This window comes from Hyla sarda, chromosome 5 (genome assembly GCF_029499605.1).
Source record: "Hyla sarda isolate aHylSar1 chromosome 5, aHylSar1.hap1, whole genome shotgun sequence".
Classification (NCBI taxonomy): Eukaryota; Metazoa; Chordata; class Amphibia; order Anura; family Hylidae; genus Hyla; species Hyla sarda.
The window spans coordinates 316,140,577-316,160,103 of record NC_079193.1 but is presented as its reverse complement, the minus strand read 5'-3'; the positions used below and the strand labels follow the sequence as shown (position 1 = coordinate 316,160,103).

At 40.6% G+C, this 19,527-nt stretch overlaps 1 protein-coding gene across 1 annotated transcript in view; it reads left to right on the top strand.

Moving 5' to 3' along the window:
* The window catches only part of LOC130274584 (uncharacterized), a 65,962-nt gene that overhangs the window by 7,505 nt on the left and 38,930 nt on the right, over nt 1-19,527 (top strand). The window contains exon 4 of the mRNA XM_056523018.1: nt 2,087-2,164. Coding sequence (XP_056378993.1) covers nt 2,087-2,164 — 78 coding nt within the window. The remainder of the gene's footprint in view (nt 1-2,086; nt 2,165-19,527) is intronic.

Genomic DNA, 19,527 nt, shown 5'->3' with positions numbered 1-19,527 from the left:
ATGTAGAAAGAAATGCAGTAAGGCCTCATTCACATGGCTATTATAAGGCTGCATTTAAGCATCCTTATTATGACTGTACACCTCCAGCCTAACCACAGGATCTGTCATACTGTAAGTTTGGCTAGAGGTTGGGACATAATCCTGAAGCTGTGTTACACATTGCGGTTTTGTTGCAGTTTTGTTGTGGTTTTGAGATAGAGATAGCGATAGTAGTAAGAAGGTTGCAGCTTTATGATACATTCATGCGTGCATATTTTGCTATTTATTGTGCTGCAGATGGTTTACAGCATATTTTGTTACCTATTGAAGTCAATAGGTAGCAATGTCAGCTGCAGAAAATCTGCAACAAAGTACACACGTGTGAACGTACCTTAAGGGTCCGTTCACACGTACGCTTTCTGCTGTATATTTTTGCTGCATATTTTCCGCAGTTGATTTTGCTACCCATTGAAGTTAATGGGTCACAGAATCAGCTGCACAAAATATGCAGCAAAAATATATAGCAGAACCTGTACGTGTATACTTTCGCTGATTTTCTGCTAACCCATTGCCAGCAAATATGGACCCCTAAAAGGAGAACTCCAGCCAAATGAAATTACCTTTATATAGCTGCACATGATAATGTTATATAACTTTGCAATGTGAAGTGTAATCTTTTCTGAGCACATACTCTGTTTCTCTCAAGGCAGGAAGTCCAGGAGATCTTATCACACTGATGACTAGTGTCTACTTTAGACAACACTTCACACTCCCTTATTCCCTGTTCAAAGAGCTGACAGCTTCAGTGTGCCATGTTTGAGTGTCTCTGATTGGCTGGAGGGCAACACCCCCCTCCCTGCTCACTCTCACAGCAGCCCCTCCCTGCAGCTCGCACAGGAAACAAGCTGACTCTCAAGATTTTCAAAGGTTGTTTATGGGGGCTATGGGGGTCTGATTTTGAAACAAATCAGCCTGGATGTCTTGTGGATTCATGGTGAGCTTATTTTTTCCCCACTTTTGGCTGGATGTCTCCTTTATGGCTCATTCTCATGGACGATTTGATTATAAACCTGCAGCGTGTTTCCCACTGCGAGTTTGAATGTGGGTCAGTGGAATTTCCGCTGCAGAAAATCTGCCGTTCCCGTCACCATGCAAACTTGCAGCTGGAAACCCTCTCGGGTTCAAAATCAAATAGTCCATGTGAACAGTGATTTGTTTAATCTGTTTTGGTAAAACAGTAGCAGTTTTGCCCTGATTTTGGAAAACTGCAGTAAACCCATGACTAAGCAGTAGTATATGATCACAGCCTTGCAGTTGCCTGAATGAACTTTTCCAGAAATTCGGCATTTACACAGTATCTCTGCACATTACAGACAAATAAAAGCGCCACCTTATGGAAGAACCAGAGTTGTGCTACAGCATTTTAGTCTAATGAAGAGAGATCTGATCATTGCCATTAACAATAAGAAATAAATTTTTTTGAAACAGAAAGTCCTGATAATTTTGTGCCATAATTTTTTTTTGTATTCTGTCTTTCCCATTCCTTATCACCAGGTGGCGCTGTTGTTGTTTCCACAAAACAATGCTAGCTAGCTCCTCTTAGGATAACTGTAAATCCCATGTGTATAATTTGCAGATGTTTCTGTAGTTACAAGGTCCCTGCGGATCAGGTTCTGCCCAGTGAAAGAGGTTGTGTTATTCTGCCCCCACATTACCTGGAAGCTTCAGAGATTTGATTTAAAAAATAATAATAAGCTGTTCCCTGTGTGAACTGTAGATGACTGCCATCATTTATTACTTCAATTAAGTGAAACATTTTTAATTAATTAGTTAATTATTAAACCAATCAGACTGCTTCTTTCATTTCCCAGAGGCCTCTTTGAAAATGAAAGAAGCGATCTGATTGGTTGCTATGGACAACTCCACCACCCTTCCTCTACACAGGTTTTGATAAATCTCCCCCATCTACCACCATGTCTGAAGTCTTAGTAACCATCATGACCTCCACTGTAGTTTTTAGGTTGGATGTAGTCTCAAATTTAACATAGATGGAGAAATCTGTTTGTATTAACCAACAGTAAAACATATTACTTAACAAAATTGCACAAGGAATAAGGCACGAGAAGCCACAAGCAACCATCCGAGACTTTCGTCAAAAGCTGAACAGATGATTGCAGAAGTAAAAGTGGGTATTCATTGTTTCATTTGTTTCACCATTATCATATCAAAAATCATAAAAGCCTCTCTTGAAACAAATCAGTTCACTGAAATACCAGGTTACACACTACTTAAAGATGTCTATGGAGAAAGGAGGTGGGAGGAGCAGTTAGCTGCAGAATGAGACAGAAGCAGACAGAAACACTGAAACACTATTGAAAGCTCTAGTAAGTGTTATATCTTACCCAAGTGCTGTTAAAAAGGAGTTCCTAAGTAACTGCTGAAGGCTGGAACGCCTCCTTGTTCTCCCTCCTATCCCTGCCCCTGCTTGACTAACAGCTGGAAGCTGAGCCTTGGCTGTCAATCAAGCAAGAACAGAGGTGGGAGTGGTAGTGAGGAGGCTCACTCTAGGGACGGTCAGTAGCACATCCACAGCGTCAAATATGCTGCAGATGTGCTACGTGTGACCCTACCCCAGTAGTGGATGTTATAGATGTGCAGTCTCTTTTCACCGGAATGAATGGGAATCAGTCACTAATGCTTTTACTGGGTTAACTATTGTGGTGGCCCAGTACAGAAGTGACCCTTCTGTACAATCTATGGTCCTTTTCAGGTTGATTCCGTCCTAGTCCCCTGGCCCCACACTCCTCAGGACTCTGGTTATGTGAATGTTCCTACAAATGATTAATACAGCAACAGGGTATCCAGCTCACCAATCTGCCTCGTGTGCACGGATACGTGGGGACTACACGCACACGATAACTGGAACAAGGGATATCCAGCACCACAAATTCGGATAAGAACGTAGCTCTTTATTGTAGAGTCATCAACAGGAACATTAAACACAGAAATCACGGACCAAGGACGTCCGCCGAAATGCGTCACTCCTTGGTCCGTGCTTTATGTGTTTAATGTTCCTGTCGATGATTCTAAAATAAAGAGCTATGTTCTTATTCGAATTTGTGGTGCTGGATATCCCTTATTCCAGCTACAAATGATTAATGTATTTTATTAAGATGTATATGCCTTTTAAGTGCTGTTGTTATGATATGTAACCAAGGAAGATGCCTGTGACCAGGTGACTTGGAGGTGACCTATAGGACCCCTCCAAAGTCCTCCTATATAAATTAAGGGAGGAGTTAGCTAGCTCTCTTGAGTTCCAGTCTTATCTGAGTACAGAACAGTCAAGACCTGAGAGTGTCTGGGGTCCTGAAGAGACCCAAGGCCTATCCACGCAGCCACGCTTCCATCATCAAGTGCCCCACAGGTGAAAGTCAAAGCTTGGTAAGCTACCACAGGGGTAAAGTCAGTCAAGTCTGCTAAATTCAGTCTGCCTAATTCTGCCCAAATCCCAGCGAGCCTTCAAGTCTCTGAAGTCACTGGTCATCTACTTGGACCTAACTATCCTGTAAAGACTATAACACCTGTCTACCTCAGTAAGGGTGGGTTCACACTACGTTTTCTCCCATACGGGAGCGCATACGGCAGGGGGGAGCTAAAACCTCGCGTTCCCGTATGTCACCGTATGCGCTCCCGTATGTCATTCATTTCAATGAGCCGACCGGAGTGAAACGTTCGGTCTGGTCGGCTCATTTTTGCGCTGTATGCACTTTTTCTCCGGAACTAAAACTGTGGTAACTTGGCATCGGAGTCATTATTTGCCCAGGCCCAGGATCCAGCAGCCATACCTCGGATGGTGCAGAGGTTAACCACGTCCTGGCATCACAAATACAAGGGGTTAATGCCATCTGCCCCTAGGGTAATAACATCTGCCCTTCCACACACCCTCACCAAACTCAATCTCATTTGCAGGATAGGTTAAGGTCTCAGCAGGGAGACAATTTTAGCAGTTTTTCAGAGTGAAGGAAAAGTTTAGAAGAGAGCGAGAGAGAGGAAAGTAGCCTGACAAGTGGAAAAGGGGAATTTTTCTCTCATAAGACATATTACAAAGTTTCTTATAGTTGTTATACTATTGGTTTTTGCACAGTCTGTAAGAATCACGGTCACCATTTAACATTCCTGACTACTGGACTAAAAAAATCGACCATGCCTTGCAGCATGCAGTATAGCAGAAACTTTAATGTCCTTCACATCAGGTTCTTCATATGAACACAAACTTCTGAGCTTCTTACCCTTAACTTGGCACATTCAGTCCAAACTCCATTTTTGTTTTTTTGTGCAGTGACAGTGTCAGTATCCAACATACAACACACAAGCTGATCCGCTCCTCTCTCCTGCTCTCTGGCAGTGCTCACACACCTGTAAGGTCAGGTTCAGGACTGCAACACACCAGAACTGGAATATGGGAGTGACGTTATGTCAAGATCCTTCAGTCCCTTCAAAAAACCGGACCCAAAATCCAGTCTTAAGTCACTGAAATAAAAAGCCTTCATGATACACACCTCCCATCCACCATTTTACCAGCTGATTATTTATATTATATATAGAATTGTGAGGCAAATCAATGTGAGGGGAGCTATAACTATTCTTCCGCTACTTCATCTTCTCCCAAAGGCTGTAGCATCATGTCATAAATCATATAAGCAGTGTACAGTGGTCCCTCAAGTTACAATATTAATTGGTTCTGGGCTGACCATTGTATGTTGAAACCATTGTATGTTGAGACCATAACTCTATGGAAACCTGGTAATTGGTTCTAAAGGCACCAAAATGTCATCCAAAAATAGGAAAAAAGTGAGAATTAAAGAAAAATAACTAGATAACTAATATAGATAAATCAAGTCCTTACATATAAAAGTAGGAAAGATCTGCTGGGAGCTGTAAATCACTGTCTATGTCAGTGTTTCCCAAGCAGGGAGCCTCCAGCTGTTGCAAAACTACAACTCCCAGCATGCCCGGACAGCCTTTGGCTGTCCGGGCATGCTGGGAATTGTAGTTTTGCAACAGCTGGGGCCACCCTGCTTGGGAAACACTGGTCTATGTAGAGGACAGGAGCTTCTTCGGGGTCCTGTACAATACACACAATGTCCTAAAAAAGTAATGGAGTCGCCCTCACCTGGTGTCCAAAGGAGCAGCTAACCCTGGTACAGTTAAAGAGTACAGAACATGTAATACCTCCCTGTACTGTAGGGGGCGCTACCAGACACCAGTCAGTGCATACACTTCAGAAATACAGGTAAAGAGTACAGAACATGTTATACCTCCCTGTACTGTAGGGGGCGCTACCAGACAGCCAGTCAGTGGATACACTTCAGTAATACAGGGGTTTTACCAGTGAATGCCCATTCTGATTGGTCGGTTCTTCCAGCCATTGGCAGGTATCACAGATCTGGACTGTCCGTAGTATTGTATGTTGAGTCTGGTTTCAACTTACGATGGTCCAGAAAAGACCATTGTATATTGAAACTATTGTATGTTGAGCCCATTGTAAATCGAGGGATCACTGTAGTCCTCTATGTGCTGCTCATCTTCAGGATATTGCTCCATGGCCTGAAATAGAATCTGTTTTGCTGTATGTGGCGTTTGATTGTAATGTGTGGCTAATGGAGGGTTTAATTCCTCTGTGTACACTCTTATGTGAGGGAATACTCCTGGGTCACTTAGATGGAGAGGAAACATCCTGCACTTATAAGAGGCGGCCAGCCTGCCTGGGATTCTTATCTGACATACTATTCTTTATGGCATACTGTCTATAGGATGTCCTATTTGTTCATATGACTAAAAACAAACAGCACTCGAGACCTGTCAAATCCTTGTGAAGTGGACACATTACCTGGTATTTAGGGTGAAGACAGATCCTATACATATAGTGAGGTTATATTTTTGTTTCCCCTTTGTACTGCATTTTGGGTTCAGGTGTTGGGGCTGTTACCGTAGTCCTTATCAGTGGGATCACCCTAGTAATCCTATTATCACCTGGAATCCTGTACATTGGGATGGGGTTGTCCAAACCTACCAGGGGGGATAACTAATGGGCAAACAGTCATTCAGACAACTGATAACTCGTGTTCCCTTGAAGACTAAGAATAGTTGTCTGCAGGGGTGTAACTATAGGGGGTGCAGAGGTAGCAGTCACATCAGAACCCTGGTACTTAAGGTGGCCCCAAAGCAAATCTGTCCCTTTAAGAGACCAGTATTATAATTGGCACATTGGGCCCTGTTGCAGATTTTGCATCGGGGCCCAGAAGCTACAAGTTACGCCTCTGGTCGTCTGGTCCCGTCATAACCAAGTTTACTGGGCTTAGCTCTCATACGTATGGATGCTTGAGAATCTTTAACAGTGGGTGATTATTGTCTGAACAAAAACATTCTTGGAAACCTTTCTTTTTAATAAATGCCCCATGTAAAAGTCCCAGCAGTCAGCTGGGCGATCACATCTGTTTAATGGGCATCAAAACCATTGTGTGTTAATAGCACAACCATCAGTGTACACAGGGTGTGCTGCCGACAATAATGGAAGCATACCTCCCGAGTGTCCCTCTTTTGGAGGAACTGTCACTCTCTGCTCCTTAAAGGAGTAGTGCAGAGAAAAAAAGTATCCTCTATTTGCAGGAGGCCGACAGGCCCCCTCCATCTATCTCTATGGGAGACATGGAGGGGGCGTGTTTGCCGCTGCTACGTGCGGGGGGTCAGCACGCCCCCTTCCTGCGGCTACCGGGATCACGGGGGTTCAGAGTGGTCGCACCCCAAGTATCCTCCAAGTGGTCGGATCTTTAAAGGTGGAAAACTTTTTTTCTTTAAATAAACTGGTGCCAGAAAGTTGAACAGATTTGTAAGTTACTTCTGTTAAAAAATCTTAATCCTCTCAGTACTTATTAGCTGCTGAACACTACAGAGGAAATTCTTTTCTTTTTGGAACACAGAGCTCTCTGCTGACATCTCTGTCCATTTTAAGAACTGTCCAGAGCAGCATATGTTTGCTATGGGGATTTTCTCCTACTCTGCACAGTTCTTAAAATGGACAGAGATGTCAGCAGAGAGCACTGTGTTCCAAAAAGAAAAGAATTTCCTCTGTAGTATTCAGCAGCTAATACGTACTGGAAGGATTGAGATTTTTTTTTATAGAAGTAATTTACAAATCTGTTTAACTTTCTGGCACCATTTGATTTAAAAAAAAAAGTTTTCAACCGGAGTACCCCTTTAACTTATCCATTATCCTACGGATAGATTTTTCACTACACCACTCCTTTAAATATCCCCCCCCCCTTTTATTTTTTTTACATGGAAACAGATTAGCAATAAATGGGAACTCCAGTACTTGACAACTTATCCCTATTCTGTGGATAGGGGATAAGTGTCTCATCGTGGAGGGTCTAACTGCTGTGACCATGACCCCCCACAAGCTCTTGCCCGACACCCCAGCTGTCCCCATGCACAGAGCGGCCACGGGTCAGAAGATCGCGGGGAGGTCCCAGTGTTTGGACCCCCTGCGATCAGACACTTATCCCCTATCCACAGGATAAGTGTCAGAGTTCCCCTTTAACAAACTGTCTCCATTACTCCAAAAACTGATGTCTCTATCCATGGTGCTTACACTAAATCTCTTCAAGATAATAGACTAGCAAAAGACAGATTTTATTATATAGTTAAAATGATCTAGAGCTTAAATCGGCACTGTCAGATACAAAAACTTTTGATATGTTATAAAGCATGTATAACCAATAGGTTTTGCAATTGCTTTCATTAGAAAATTTCAGTATTTCATACTGAAAAATCCAGTCAAACAACTGCCCCCCTGCCTGCCTGCTTGGACACATACTAGTCCTGCTGTGTCCATGCGTCATCACCTATGTCATGGACACACTTCCTTGATTGACAGCTGTGAGTGCAGGGCTCATAGCTGGAGGAAAAATCCTCCCACTGTCATCTTGTGTCCCGCTACTGTCAGTGAGGACATGCTGGGAGTTGTAGTTTTGCTAACGCTAGGGGAGATGTGAGCAGACAGCATACTGAGGGAGGGGGCGGAGACCTGCACAGTGAGGCCACGCCCCCTCTTTTTGAGAGGAATTCAGACTAGTGAGCTAAATTAAAAGTGTAATAAAAAACCTCAAAAGTGAAATAAAAAAATTAATAAAGGTGCTAGACACATAACAATTAGATGTACATGGTTAGGATTAGGTACTGGGTGATATATTTTAAAAAAAACATTTTTTGTTGGATCTGACGAGTACGCTTTAATAACTATGCAGGAAGATTCTATTTTCCTTTGAGAACACTCTAGATTTACCATATCTACCCTGACAATCCATTAATTTTTTTTGAGACCTTCACCAGGGTAGAGATGGGGAGGGGAATGCCATATGTTGACTAGAGACAGTCCTTTCAGGACTGCTAATGGCAGGGCCCACAGAATGAGTCCAGGAGGCCTACTCTCCTGGGACAGTAGGCATGGTCCCAAGACAGAGAGGTACAGTGGTGCTTTAAAGTTTGGGAACCCTTCCCAATTTTCTTTATTTCTGCATAAGTTTCACCCAAAACTACATCAAAATTTTACACAAGTCCTAAAAGTAGGTAAATAGAATCCAGTAAAACAAATGCGTCTTTGGGTGATATTGGGTGTATGGGGCCTCGTCTCAATGACGGATATCAGAGTGAAATGGACTGGACATTTGGATGATCCAATGCATGATCCCATTGTTCTATTGGAGAAAAGATATCACCAAAATGTAGGGCCGGCTTTGATGTATGGACACAGTATGTATGGATGTATGGACACAGCACTGTTATCAGGGGCATTGTCTTTGTGGGCATTTTTTGGAGGTAACTATAGTTATGACACTTATTTCTGGGAGCAGTTACTCTACTAGTGGCATAGGGGCAGCAGCAGGCACAGAATTGGGGGTATTAGCAGGATTAGTAACCTCCAAGTTTAACTTCTAGATTGGACTTTGACTATGAGATTGTTTCTGATTTTGCTTCTGATGTGTCCAGCGGCTTCTGACCCGGTTTGTCTGACCATTCTCCCTCACCCAGGTTAGGTTCTCTGCACTTAATAAATGAAGGAACCGTCATCCTTTGCCCAATTGGGGGCCATCGCCTAGGGTGGTTACTCCAAATAGGTAGGGACAAAAGTGCGGGTGGAGTATAGGGGCTGCACCTTTTTTGTGCTCTCATTATTGCATGGTGGTAATATTGGTCTTTGTACAACATCTTAATATTTCAAAGAGACAGAGAAGTCGGCAAACAGTGCTACCATCATCATGAAACATTCATCGGGAGCTGTCAAGGCAAAACGTGGTGCTCAACCAGGCAAAGTCCCATGTAACAGTCCGAGGAAAGAAGAAAAAGTAGTGGAAGTCAGTAAAATTACCAATATCTTGGTGCTTTTATTCATTCAAAGTGGTTTAATGCATGAACGCAATAGCACAGTGCAGTGGTAATATTAGTGGTTATGGTGTGGTGGAATAATTTGAGCCTTGTATAGTGGTAATATTAGTGGTTATGGTGTGGTGGTATAATTTGATCCTTGTATAATGGTAATATTAGTGGTTATGGTGTGGTGGTATAATATGAGCCTTGTATAGTGGTAATATTAGTGGTTATGGTGTGGTGGTATAATATGAGCATTGTATAGTGGTAATATTAGTGGTTATGGTGTGGTGGTATAATATGAGCATTGTATAGTGGTAATATTAGTGGTTATGGTGTGGTGGTATAATATGAGCCTTGTATAGTGGTAATATTAGTGGTTATGGTGTGGTGGTATAATATGAGCATTGTATAGTGGTAATATTAGTGGTTATGGTGTGGTGGTATAATTTGAGCCTTGTATAGTGGTAATATTAGTGGTTATGGTGTGGTGGTATAATTTGAGCCTTGTATAGTGGTAATATTAGTGGTTATGGTGTGGTGGTATAATTTGATCCTTGTATAATGGTAATATTAGTGGTTATGGTGTGGTGGTATAATATGAGCCTTGTATAGTGGTAATATTAGTGGTTATGGTGTGGTGGTATAATATGAGCATTGTATAGTGGTAATATTAGTGGTTATGGTGTGGTGGTATAATTTGAGCCTTGTATAGTGGTAATATTAGTGGTTATGGTGTGGTGGTATAATTTGATCCTTGTATAGTGGTAATATTAGGGGTTATGGTGTGGTGGTATAATTTGATCCTTGTATAGTGGTAATATTAGGGGTTATGGTGTGGTGGTATAATTTGAGCCTTGTATAGTGGTAATATTAGGGGTTATGGTGTGGTGGTATAATTTGAGCCTTGTATAGTGGTAATATTAGTGGTTATGGTGTGGTGGTATAATTTGAGCCTTGTATAGTGGTAATATTAGTGGTTATGGTGTGGTGGTATAATTTGAGCCTTGTATAGTGGTAATATTACTGGTTATGGTGTGGTGGTATAATTTGAGCCTTGTATAGTGGTAATATTAGTGGTTATGGTGTGGTGGTATAATTTGATCCTTGTATAGTGGTAATATTAGTGGTTATGGTGTGGTGGTATAATTTGAGCCTTGTATAGTGGTAATATTAGTGGTTATGGTGTGGTGGTATAATTTGAGCCTTGTATAGTGGTAATATTAGTGGTTATGGTGTGGTGGTATAATTTGATCCTTGTATAGTGGTAATATTACTGGTTATGGTGTGGTGGTATAATTTGAGCCTTGTATAGTGGTAATATTAGTGGTTATGGTGTGGTGGTATAATTTGATCCTTGTATAGTGGTAATATTAGTGGTTATGGTGTGGTGGTATAATTTGATCCTTGTATAGTGGTAATATTACTGGTTATGGTGTGGTGGTATAATTTGAGCCTTGTATAGTGGTAATTTTAGTGGTTATGGTGTGGTGGTATAATTTGATCCTTGTATAGTGGTAATATTACTGGTTATGGTGTGGTGGTATAATTTGAGCCTTGTATAGTGGTAATATTAGGGGTTATGGTGTGGTGGTATAATTTGATCCTTGTATAGTGGTAATATTACTGGTTATGGTGTGGTGGTGTAATTTGAGCCTTGTATAGTGGGTTATGGTGTGGTGGTATAATTTGAGCCTTGTATAGTGATAATATTAGTGGTTATGGTGTGGTGGTATAATTTGAGCCTTGTATAGTGGGTTATGGTGTGGTGGTATAATTTGAGCCTTGTATAGTGATAATATTAGTGGTTATGGTGTGGTGGTATAATTTGAGCCTTGTATAGTGGTAATATTAGGGGTTATGGTGTGGTGGTATAATTTGATCCTTGTATAGTGGTAATATTACTGGTTATGGTGTGGTGGTGTAATTTGAGCCTTGTATAGTGGGTTATGGTGTGGTGGTATAATTTGAGCCTTGTATAGTGATAATATTAGTGGTTATGGTGTGGTGGTATAATTTGAGCCTTGTATAGTGGTAATATTAGTGGTTATGGTGTGGTGGTATAATTTGAGCCTTGTATAGTGGTAATATTAGTGGTTATGGTGTGGTGGTATAATTTGAGCCTTGTATAGTGGTAATATTAGTGGTTATGGTGTGGTGGTATAATATGAGCCTTGTATAGTGGTAATATTAGTGGTTATGGTGTGGTGGTATAATTTGATCCTTGTATAGTGGTAATATTAGTGGTTATGGTGTGGTGGTATAATTTGAGCCTTGAATAGTGGTAATATTAGTGGTTATGGTGTGGTGGTATAATTTGAGCCTTGTATAGTGGTAATATTAGTGGTTATGGTGTGGTGGTATAATTTGAGCCTTGTATAGTGGTAATATTAGTGGTTATGGTGTGGTGGTATAATTTGATCCTTGTATAGTGGTAATATTACTGGTTATGGTGTGGTGGTATAATTTGAGCCTTGTATAGTGGTAATATTAGTGGTTATGGTGTGGTGGTATAATTTGATCCTTGTATAGTGGTAATATTAGTGGTTATGGTGTGGTGGTATAATATGAGCCTTGCATAGTGGTAATATTAGTGGTTATGGTGTGGTGGTATAATTTGAGCCTTGTATAGTGGTAATATTAGTGGTTATGGTGTGGTGGTATAATTTGAGCCTTGTATAGTGGTAATATTAGTGGTTATGGTGTGGTGGTATAATTTGATCCTTGTATAGTGGTAATATTAGTGGTTATGGTGTGGTGGTATAATTTGAGCCTTGTATAGTGGTAATATTAGTGGTTATGGTGTGGTGGTATAATTTGAGCCTTGTATAGTGGTAATATTAGTGGTTATGGTGTGGTGGTATATTTTGAGCCTTGTATAGTGGTAATATTAGTGGTTATGGTGTGGTGGTATAATTTGAGCCTTGTATAGTGGTAATATTAGTGGTTATGGTGTGGTGGTATAATTTGAGCCTTGTATAGTGGTAATATTAGTGGTTATGGCGTGGTGGTATAATGTGAGCATTGTATAGTGGTAATATTAGTGGTTATGGTGTGGTGGTATAATTTGAGCCTTGTATAGTGGTAATATTAGTGGTTATGGTGTGGTGGTATAATTTGAGCCTTGTATAGTGGTAATATTAGTGGTTATGGTGTGGTGGTATAATTTGAGCATTGTATAGTGGTAATATTAGTGGTTATGGTGTGGTGGTATAATTTGAGCATTGTATAGTGGTAATATTAGTGGTTATGGTGTGGTATAATTTGAGCCTTGTATAGTGGTAATATTAGTGGTTATGGTGTGGTGGTATAATTTGAGCCTTGTATAGTGGTAATATTAGTGGTTATGGTGTGGTATAATTTGAGCCTTGTATAGTGGTAATATTAGTGGTTATGGTGTGGTGGTATAATTTGAGCATTGTATAGTGGTAATATTAGTGGTTATGGTGTGGTATAATTTGAGCCTTGTATAGTGGTAATATTAGTGGTTATGGTGTGGTGGTATAATTTGAGCATTGTATAGTGGTAATATTAGTGGTTATGGTGTGGTGGTATAATTTGAGCCTTGTATAGTGGTAATATTAGTGGTTATGGTGTGGTGGTATAATTTGAGCCTTGTATAGTGGTAATATTAGTGGTTATGGTGTGGTGGTATAATTTGAGCATTGTATAGTGGTAATATTAGTGGTTATGGTGTGGTGGTATAATTTGAGCATTGTATAGTGGTAATATTAGTGGTTATGGTGTGGTATAATTTGAGCCTTGTATAGTGGTAATATTAGTGGTTATGGTGTGGTGGTATAATTTGAGCCTTGTATAGTGGTAATATTAGTGGTTATGGTGTGGTATAATTTGAGCCTTGTATAGTGGTAATATTAGTGGTTATGGTGTGGTGGTATAATTTGAGCATTGTATAGTGGTAATATTAGTGGTTATGGTGTGGTATAATTTGAGCCTTGTATAGTGGTAATATTAGTGGTTATGGTGTGGTGGTATAATTTGAGCATTGTATAGTGGTAATATTAGTGGTTATGGTGTGGTATAATTTGAGCCTTGTATAGTGGTAATATTAGTGGTTATGGTGTGGTGGTATAATTTGAGCATTGTATAGTGGTAATATTAGTGGTTATGGTGTGGTATAATTTGAGCCTTGTATAGTGGTAATATTAGTGGTTATGGTGTGGTGGTATAATTTGAGCATTGTATAGTGGTAATATTAGTGGTTATGGTGTGGTGGTATAATATGAGCATTGTATAGTGGTAATATTAGTGGTTATGGTGTGGTGGTATAATTTGAGCCTTGTATAGTGGTAATATTAGTGGTTATGGTGTGGTGGTATAATTTGAGCCTTGTATAGTGTTAATATTAGTGGTTATGGTGTGGTGGTATAATTTGATCCTTGTATAGTGGTAATATTAGTGGTTATGGTGTGGTGGTATAATTTGAGCCTTGTATAGTGGTAATATTAGTGGTTATGGTGTGGTGGTATAATTTGAGCCTTGTATAGTGGTAATATTAGTGGTTATGGTGTGGTGGTATATTTTGAGCCTTGTATAGTGGTAATATTAGTGGTTATGGTGTGGTGGTATAATTTGAGCCTTGTATAGTGGTAATATTAGTGGTTATGGTGTGGTGGTATAATGTGAGCATTGTATAGTGGTAATATTAGTGGTTATGGTGTGGTGGTATAATTTGAGCCTTGTATAGTGGTAATATTAGTGGTTATGGTGTGGTGGTATAATTTGAGCCTTGTATAGTGGTAATATTAGTGGTTATGGTGTGGTGGTATAATTTGAGCCTTGTATAGTGGTAATATTAGTGGTTATGGTGTGGTGGTATAATTTGAGCATTGTATAGTGGTAATATTAGTGGTTATGGTGTGGTATAATTTGAGCCTTGTATAGTGGTAATATTAGTGGTTATGGTGTGGTGGTATAATTTGAGCATTGTATAGTGGTAATATTAGTGGTTATGGTGTGGTGGTATAATTTGAGCCTTGTATAGTGGTAATATTAGTGGTTATGGTGTGGTGGTATAATTTGAGCCTTGTATAGTGGTAATATTAGTGGTTATGGTGTGGTGGTATAATATGAGCCTTGTATAGTGGTAATATTAGTGGTTATGGTGTGGTGGTATAATATGAGCCTTGTATAGTGGTAATATTAGTGGTTATGGTGTGGTGGTATAATTTGAGCCTTGTATAGTGGTAATATTAGTGGTTATGGTGTGGTGGTATAATTTGAGCCTTGTATAGTGGTAATATTAGTGGTTATGGTGTGGTGGTATATTTTGAGCCTTGTATAGTGGTAATATTAGTGGTTATGGTGTGGTGGTATAATTTGAGCCTTGTATAGTGGTAATATTAGTGGTTATGGTGTGGTGGTATAATTTGAGCCTTGTATAGTGGTAATATTAGTGGTTATGGCGTGGTGGTATAATGTGAGCATTGTATAGTGGTAATATTAGTGGTTATGGTGTGGTGGTATAATTTGAGCCTTGTATAGTGGTAATATTAGTGGTTATGGTGTGGTGGTATAATTTGAGCCTTGTATAGTGGTAATATTAGTGGTTATGGTGTGGTGGTATAATTTGAGCATTGTATAGTGGTAATATTAGTGGTTATGGTGTGGTGGTATAATTTGAGCATTGTATAGTGGTAATATTAGTGGTTATGGTGTGGTATAATTTGAGCCTTGTATAGTGGTAATATTAGTGGTTATGGTGTGGTGGTATAATTTGAGCCTTGTATAGTGGTAATATTAGTGGTTATGGTGTGGTATAATTTGAGCCTTGTATAGTGGTAATATTAGTGGTTATGGTGTGGTGGTATAATTTGAGCATTGTATAGTGGTAATATTAGTGGTTATGGTGTGGTATAATTTGAGCCTTGTATAGTGGTAATATTAGTGGTTATGGTGTGGTGGTATAATTTGAGCATTGTATAGTGGTAATATTAGTGGTTATGGTGTGGTATAATTTGAGCCTTGTATAGTGGTAATATTAGTGGTTATGGTGTGGTGGTATAATTTGAGCATTGTATAGTGGTAATATTAGTGGTTATGGTGTGGTATAATTTGAGCCTTGTATAGTGGTAATATTAGTGGTTATGGTGTGGTGGTATAATTTGAGCATTGTATAGTGGTAATATTAGTGGTTATGGTGTGGTATAATTTGAGCCTTGTATAGTGGTAATATTAGTGGTTATGGTGTGGTGGTATAATTTGAGCATTGTATAGTGGTAATATTAGTGGTTATGGTGTGGTATAATTTGAGCCTTGTATAGTGGTAATATTAGTGGTTATGGTGTGGTGGTATAATTTGAGCATTGTATAGTGGTAATATTAGTGGTTATGGTGTGGTGGTATAATATGAGCATTGTATAGTGGTAATATTAGTGGTTATGGTGTGGTGGTATAATTTGAGCCTTGTATAGTGGTAATATTAGTGGTTATGGTGTGGTGGTATAATTTGAGCCTTGTATAGTGTTAATATTAGTGGTTATGGTGTGGTGGTATAATTTGATCCTTGTATAGTGGTAATATTAGTGGTTATGGTGTGGTGGTATAATTTGAGCCTTGTATAGTGGTAATATTAGTGGTTATGGTGTGGTGGTATAATTTGAGCCTTGTATAGTGGTAATATTAGTGGTTATGGTGTGGTGGTATATTTTGAGCCTTGTATAGTGGTAATATTAGTGGTTATGGTGTGGTGGTATAATTTGAGCCTTGTATAGTGGTAATATTAGTGGTTATGGTGTGGTGGTATAATGTGAGCATTGTATAGTGGTAATATTAGTGGTTATGGTGTGGTGGTATAATTTGAGCCTTGTATAGTGGTAATATTAGTGGTTATGGTGTGGTGGTATAATTTGAGCCTTGTATAGTGGTAATATTAGTGGTTATGGTGTGGTGGTATAATTTGAGCCTTGTATAGTGGTAATATTAGTGGTTATGGTGTGGTGGTATAATTTGAGCATTGTATAGTGGTAATATTAGTGGTTATGGTGTGGTATAATTTGAGCCTTGTATAGTGGTAATATTAGTGGTTATGGTGTGGTGGTATAATTTGAGCATTGTATAGTGGTAATATTAGTGGTTATGGTGTGGTATAATTTGAGCCTTGTATAGTGGTAATATTAGTGGTTATGGTGTGGTGGTATAATTTGAGCATTGTATAGTGGTAATATTAGTGGTTATGGTGTGGTATAATTTGAGCCTTGTATAGTGGTAATATTAGTGGTTATGGTGTGGTGGTATAATTTGAGCATTGTATAGTGGTAATATTAGTGGTTATGGTGTGGTATAATTTGAGCCTTGTATACTGGTAATATTAGTGGTTATGGTGTGGTGGTATAATTTGAGCATTGTATGGTGGTAATATTAGTGGTTATGGTGTGGTATAATTTGAGCCTTGTATAGTGGTAATATTAGTGGTTGTGGTGTGGTGGTATAATTTGAGCATTGTATAGTGGTAATATTAGTGGTTATGGTGTGGTGGTATAATATGAGCATTGTATAGTGGTAATATTAGTGGTTATGGTGTGGTGGTATAATTTGATCCTTGTATAGTGGTATTATTTGGACTATGAATATTTTTTGTACAGCATGGCGGAAATATTTAATCACTGAACAGTGGTAATATTTGATCTTGAAATATTTTTTATGTGTATAAAAAATTATTTGTGGGTGGGGCAAAGGCTTTAGGTTAGGGCTTTTGCTGCTGAACTTTTAAGCAACTTTTCGGTATGCACTTGGGATTAGACTTCTGTATTAACTTTCAGCATTCTGAACATAGGTCTCTTTGGTACATATTATTGCTTATTCTTTGTGGTGTACAGTGGCCCCCCGACCTACGATGGCCCCGACATACGATAATTTCAACATGCGATGGCCTCTCAGAGGCCATCGCATGTTGAAGGCAGCATTAACATATGATGCTTTTGTATGTCGGGGCCATCGCATAAACGGCTATCCGGCAGCGCTGACTGCTTCAGCTGCCACCGGATAGCCGTTTACGGTGCCCCGTGAGCTCCGGTGATGTCTCTTACCTGTCCTCAGGGCTCCGGTGCGTCCTCTTCAGGATCCCCTGCATCCTCGGCGCGCTCCATCGTCGTTATCACGTCGCTGCGACAGCGATGGAGGGCGACATCCTGGGTAGCAGTGACGGTCCGGAGCAGCGGGGACAGGTGAGTACAACTTCCTCTAACAGTGGTCTACAACCTGCGGACCTCCAGATGTTGCAAAACTACAACACCCAGCATGTCCGGACAGCCGTTGGCTGTCCGGGCATGCTGGGTGTTGTAGTTTTGCAACATCTGGAAGTCCGCAGGTTGTAGACCACTGTCCTATACTTTACATTGCACGGAACCCTCAACATACGATGGTTTCAACAAACGATGGTCCATTTGGAACGGATTACCATCGTATGTTGAGGGACCACTGTATTTATATTGTATTTTATACCGAAGCACTCATGTATTGAACAGTAGTAATCCAGAAGAATAGGTGGTCACCCCTGGAACCTACCGTATTTTTCGCCGTATAAGACGCACTTTTTCTTCCCCAAAACTGGGGGGAAAAAGTCGGTGCGTCTTATACGGCGAATACACCCCTATCGCGGCGGTCCCTGCGGCCATCAACAGCCGGGACCCGCGGCTAATACAGGACATCACCGATCGCGGTGATGCCCTGTATTAACCCTTCAGACGCGGCGATCAAAGCTGACCGCCGCGTCTGAAGCGAAAGTGACACTAACCCGGCTGTTCAGTCGGGCTGTTCGGGACCGCCGCAATTCCCAACAGCCCGACTGAATAGCCAGGTTAGTGCTTACAGGACACCGGGAGGGACCTTACCTGCCTCCTCGGTGTCTTCTCCATTCAGGGATCCCCTGTATGGCCGGCGCTCTCCTTCCTCGTCATCACGTCGTCGCGTACGTGCGTCGGCGTGCGTAACGACGTGATGGCAGCGACGGAGAGCGAGGATACCCGGCCGGCAGCAGAGACGTTCTGGAGCGACGGGGACACGGCGACAGCGATGGAGCGACATCCAGGGCAGCGGTGACAGGTCCGGAGCGGCGGGGACACGTGAGTATTACCTCCTATGCAGTGGTCTTCAATCTGCTGACCTCCAGATGTTGCAAAACTACAACTCCCAGCATGCCCGGACAGCCGTTGGCTGTCCTGGCATGCTGGGAGTTTTAGTTATGCAACATCTGGAGGTCCACTGTTTGAAGACCACTATTGGGTTCAAAATCTTAATTTTTTTTTATTTTGCACCTATAAATTGGGTGCGTCCTATAGGGCGAAAAATACGGTATTGGGCCTCGATGTACAGAGTACAGATAATATTAAAGAGGCGTCTGCACTGACTTCGGTCCTGGAAGTTAAACAGAATGATATAAACAATGAACGCTTCTCGTAGACGTGTAGCCCTGATATCCAGCAGAATAAAGCACGAGTTACATCCGCACAATGTGACCATAAATGGCCTGTTATAGGATGTAGGGGGGTTTATAGTTCTCTCCTCTGCCAAGTGCAACTCAAGGGTTTCCAAAGTAGTACAGACTGCTGTGTGCATCGCTGCATCTGTATATCGTACAGTACATCCCAAGTGTCCCGCTTTAAAAGGGACATTTCCCTCCTTTCACCTTAGCCCTTTATTCACTCTTTACTCTTTAAAGGGGTACTCCACAATTTTATTTTAAATCAACTGGTGCCAGAAAGTTAAATTGATTTGTAAATTACTTCTATTTAAAAATCTTAATCCTTCCAGTACTTATCAGCTGCTTATCAGGAAGTTCTTTCCTTTTTGAATTTCTTTTCAGTCTGACCACAGTGCTCTCTGCTGACACCTCTGTCCATGTCAGGAACTGTCCAGAGCAGGAGAGGTTTGCTATGGGGATTTTCTCCTGCTCTAGACAGTTCCTGACATGGACAGAGGTGTCAGCAGAGAACACTGTGGTCAGATAGAAAGGAAATTCAAAAAGAAAAGAACTTTTCCTCTGTAGTATACAGTAGCTGAAAAGTACTGGAAGGGTTAAGAATTTAAAATAGAAGTAATTTACAAATCCGTTTAACGTTCTGGCACCAGTTGATTTAAAAAAAAATAATAATAATAATAATT